The sequence below is a fragment of the Ammodytes marinus genome (genome assembly GCF_949987685.1).
Source record: "Ammodytes marinus genome assembly, contig: scaffold_111, whole genome shotgun sequence".
Lineage (NCBI taxonomy): Eukaryota > Metazoa > Chordata > Actinopteri > Uranoscopiformes > Ammodytidae > Ammodytes > Ammodytes marinus.
This window is the reverse complement of record NW_027648125.1, coordinates 55,001-60,000: the sequence shown is the minus strand read 5'-3', so window position 1 is coordinate 60,000 and position 5,000 is coordinate 55,001. Positions and strand designations below refer to the sequence as shown.

At 42.2% G+C, this 5,000-nt stretch overlaps 1 protein-coding gene across 1 annotated transcript in view; it reads left to right on the top strand.

The window, feature by feature from the left end:
- LOC307271006 (partitioning defective 3 homolog) overlaps positions 1-5,000 on the top strand; it is a gene marked incomplete at its 3' end in the record, with an annotated part of 72,078 nt that overhangs the window by 26,635 nt on the left and 40,443 nt on the right. Inside the window, exons 4-5 of the mRNA XM_080054890.1 lie at positions 1-57; positions 4,004-4,087. The exon at positions 1-57 is cut by the window's left edge and continues 35 nt beyond it. Of these exons, the coding sequence (XP_079911016.1) occupies positions 1-57; positions 4,004-4,087 (141 nt within the window). The remainder of the gene's footprint in view (positions 58-4,003; positions 4,088-5,000) is intronic.

Here is a 5,000-nt window from a genome sequence, read left to right as displayed (position 1 = left end):
GCCGGTGGGCCGGGCTGATTCCTGTATGGACCACAATGCACCTAGCAGCTCACTAGAGTAAGAACTACACTTAGCTCATAATTCTGTTCCTTTTTTTCTTATATGTATGTGTGTTGTTTGTTAGACAGGAGATGCACAATGTCACACAAGTTGTAATATTTCACAATGGTTACATTTCTTTTTTGCGACAATGTACAATGGTATGGGAATTGTAGCATTTTAACAATTTACATTTTTATTTTATTTTTATAACCTATATTCTTCTGCCTCTCTGTTTACTCACTCACACTTCTGCTGTAACCAAAACAACTCACTGACGAGACCATATAACCTACCGTACTCAAACAAGACTGACTGAGGTTGCGTTCCGAATCGCATACTTTCTACTATATAGTATGGTAGAAAAAAGATTTAGGATGTCCCGATTCTTGTGGCCAGATTTAGGATGGTTAGAAGTACCCGGATGTCCTACTTCATGCGGCCAAGATTGTTAGTGTTGAAAAGTGCATCCTATTTGGGGCGATTCTGACCCACAATCCAGTGCGCACGTGAAGTGACGTCACATCGACGAAGCCTCCATATGAAAACAAAAGGGGATGCGACGGATATAAAAGCAAGAGGCAAGATCGAGGCGCAATGTTATGATGAAATAAGAGAGTAAAGTATGTCCCGATAGTATGCCTACTGCATCCTAACTAGATTCTTTTTATCGTCGGATGTAGTATGTAGAATAGAAAAAAGAAAGAGTATGCGATTCGGAACGCAACCTGTGTATTCACATTACATCACATGACTCCTGTATGGACCACAATGCACCTGGAAGCTCACTGGAGTAAGAACTTCACTATGTCATCATTCTGCTTCCAAACTTTTCCCTGTTTACACTCACTCACACTTCTGCTGTAACCAAAACAACTCACTGAAAAGATCCTACTTTTTTTGTCCAAAACACAAAGATATTTCAGTTAAAGGCCTACTTCACCGGTTTGAATATGAAGGTGTATTGAATTCTCTTTATTGAGGCAGAAAGAGTGTTTTTTTTAACCCTATATTTCTCTTTCTCGTGACATCACAGAAAGAGAAGTATAGGGTTAAAAAAAAACTTACTTTGTAAATATTACTGTGATGTCACAGTAAAAGACATCACAGTAATATTTACAAAGTACGTATTTTTTTAACCCTATATTTCTCTTTCTGTGATGTCACGAGAAAGAGAAATATAGGGTTAAAAAAACACTCTTTCTGCCTTTTCTCAGGCTAGGATGAACCGACTTCAATTTTTTTTGGACATTTATACTACATAGGATCTCCGAGTTCAATACACCTTCATATTCCAACCGGTGAAGTAGGTCTTTGACTGTCATACGAGGATTAAATAAACCAGATGTTTGTTTTATTTATTTATTTATTTATTTTTTAGAAGTGTCTTAAATGTCTAAAAAAATTACTCAAAATGATTAATCGATTATCACAATAGCTGGCGGATTAATTTTGAATGATTGATTGTTCGATTACTCCTTTCAGCTTTATTTCATAATAGCACACATCACATGAGCACTTCTTTAAAGGTACACCGGACACTTCTGTATATATCAGTCCAGGTTTGTTTGTATAACATCATCATTTCAACCCTTCTTCCTCCTGATTTACATAAGTGTCTTTTGTGGGAGCTAATTGATCCTCGTCTCGCCACCGGAGCTTGTGTCTCCCACGCACTCACCCAGGCTATTAACCACTGTGTGTGTGTTGTTGTTATTCTGTGTGTGTGTGTGTGTGTGTGTGTGTGTGTGTGTGTGTGTGTGTGTGTGTGTGTGTCTGTGTCTGTCTGTCTGTATGTCTGTATGTCTGTCTGTCTGTCTGTCTGTCTGTATCTGTTTGTGTTTGTGTGGTTTTGTGTGTGTTTCTGTCTGTCTGTGTGTGTTTGTGTGTGTCTGTCTGTCTGTGTGTGTCTCGTTGAGTGTGTCTGTGTTCATATCTGCGTGTGTCTGTGTCTGTCTGTCTGTCTCTCTGTCTGTGTTCGTATCTGTGTGTGTGTGTGTGCCTCTGTTGCATGTAATCCAGTTTAATATGCAGGTATGGTATTTTTTTCGCTATTATTATGCCTATGATTTTCTCACACACACTCTGCCGGCTTTCTCTCTCGCCTCTGTTGTTGTCAACAAGAGACCCATTTTCCTCCCAGCCTATTATACTCATTGTATCAAAAAACTGTGAGACCGCTAGATTTTGGCTTCTTGTAATACAATGTTTACGTGAATACAGCTCTGGAAAGAAAATGAAGAGACCACTCCAAATGTTTCAGTGTCTCTCGTTTGACTATCTATAGGCATATGTTTGAGTAGAATGAACATTTTGGTTTTATAATATAAACTACTGACAACAATTCTACCAAATTCCCAGTACATGTTTTGTCATTAAGAGCATTTTCATTAAGTAATGTAGAGATGAAGATTGAAGAACAATCCAGACTGGTCTCTTAATTTCTTTCCGGAGCTGTATATGTTTTTTTTAAGGCCTAGAGGATTAACAGGTGGAGAATGCAGCAACAGGAAAAGAATACGGCTGTGATTTGTGTTTTGAGCTTTGTAAAGGTTGAAAATGGCGTCTTAAACAATATTAAAAAAGCAATCAAATGTTACACAGCCCAGGGGGATATAACGGAAATACATCCATCAGTGTTGGAGATGGAGTTCTAATTTTTTCTTCCTTTCATTATTAGGCGTGTTACTATTTTCTCAGCTCGAAGTTCACAGCACGTTTGACAGTTGTAATCAGCTAACACTTTCCAGATATTAAGGACAAAGCCCTGATGCTAGTCTACATGAAGACATTTGCACCTGATGACGAAAAAAAAAATTAAAAAAAAATTAGCCCACTGTCAACCATGCCCACAGAACAAGAAGTTACACATCACACTACTTCAAACGTAATTGCATCATTAGGGGACGGTTAAGAATTTGAAAATGCTACATAAGTTTCATTTGTCGAAGAGCTTATCGCTATATCGGTACCAACCAGTCTAAAACCGGTACCAATTTGGTTTATGGGCTCTCGATCCCCATTCCCTAACTGTGTGTGTGTGTGTGTGTGTGTATGATTTATTCCTGTGAACTCTTTAAATGTGTGTGAATTATTTGAATTGCTTTGTTTTGTATGTATTTTTCAGTTGACTGCCTCCTTCCTCTTATAGGTTCTGCTTTATGCTTGTTCTGAGTTGATGTATTTATTATTTACACCAGTCTGTTCTGTTGTTGTTGTCACCATTTTGTTTATTTTCTTTATCACCTCATTTTCTGTTTTTGTTTTTTTCCCCACATGGTGTCACCACTCCTCCTTTATTCCCTCCCTCCCTCTCTCCCTTCCTCTCTCTCTCCTTCTCTCCCTCCCTCCTTCCCTCCCTCTCCCCCCTCTCTCCCTCTCTCCCTCCCTCTCTCCCTCCCTCCCTGTCTCCCTCCCTCTCTCTCCCTCTCTCTCTCTCTCCCTCCCTCTCTCTCTCCCTCTCCCTCCCTCTCCCTCTCTCTCTCCCTCTCTCTCTCTCCCTCCCTCCCTCCCTCTCTCTCCCTCCCTCTCCCTCCCTCCCTCTCCCTATCTCCCTCCCTCCCTCTCTCTCCCACCCTCCCTCCCTCTCTCCCTCCCTCTCTCTCCCACCCTCCCTCCCTCTCTCCCTCTCTCTCTCTCTCCCTCTCCCTCTCTCCCTCCCACCCTCCCTCCCTCCCTATTTCCCTCCCTCCCTCTCTCTTCCTCTCTCTCTCCCTCCTTCCCTCTCTCCCCCTCCCTCCCTCCCTCTCTCTCCCTGCCTCCCTCTCTCCCTCCCTCTCTCTCTCCCTCTCTCTCTCCCTCCCTCCCTCCCTCTCCCTCCCTCTCATCTTCCCACCCTCCCTTCCTCCCTCTCCCTCCCTCCCTCCCTCTCTCTCCTCTCTCTCCCTCCCTCTCTCTCTCCCTCCCTCCCTCTCCCCCCTCTCTCCCTCCCTCCCTCCCTCATCCCTCCATCACATATCCATAGAGAGATAATCAAACTGGTGGAGGTCTCAAACGATGGTGGACCTCTCGGGATCCACGTTGTGCCTTTCAGTGGCAGAGACCGCAGGTAAAGTGTTCAGACAATAGGAGAGGAAGGGGCCACATATTAAACTGGATTACATGCAACAGAGGCACACAAAAACACACACACACACACACACACACACACACAGATACGAACACAGACACACTCAACGAGACAAACACAGACACACACGCACACAAACACAGAACGAGAGACAGACAGACAAACAGACAGACAGACACACAAAACCACACAAACACAGACTCACACACACACACACACACACACACAGAATAACAACAACACACACAACACACACACACACACACAAATGGATTTAAAATCCATATATATAAGAAATGATGGAACATGGCGTATTGGTCTCTACATGTATAGCTCATACTTAAAGCCCTACTTCACCGGTGGGAAAATGAAGGTGTATTGAACTCTGAGATCCTAATGTAGTATAAATGTGCAAACATTTAAAAATTTGGTTCATCCTAGCCTGAGAAAAAGGCAGAAAGAGTGTTTTATGGTCTCACTGTCCAACCCTACATTTTACCATGTGTGACATCACACGTGGGGAAATGTAGGGTTAGGATTAACAGGACAGCTGGGCCAAGGGAAGACTGAGGGAAGAAAAACGTCATTCATGATATTATAATAGCGATTTTTTAATGAACGCCGGTTCCATATGGGTGTAGTATTCCTTTTAAAGGAATACTACACCCATATGGAACCGACTTGGCACTAGCTGCATTACCTTACCAGCTGGTTTTGATTAAAGAAAGGCTTGTATTCCAACATTTAATTTCTACATTGTTTTCTTATTATTTTAGTAGTTTTTTTACTGCAAAGCCCAATGGTGCACACCTCACACCTGACAGGTTTTCAATAAAAGAGAAAAGAAAATGTTCCCTCTGGCACTTGCCCCCGTTAGCCTGATCACTTGCCC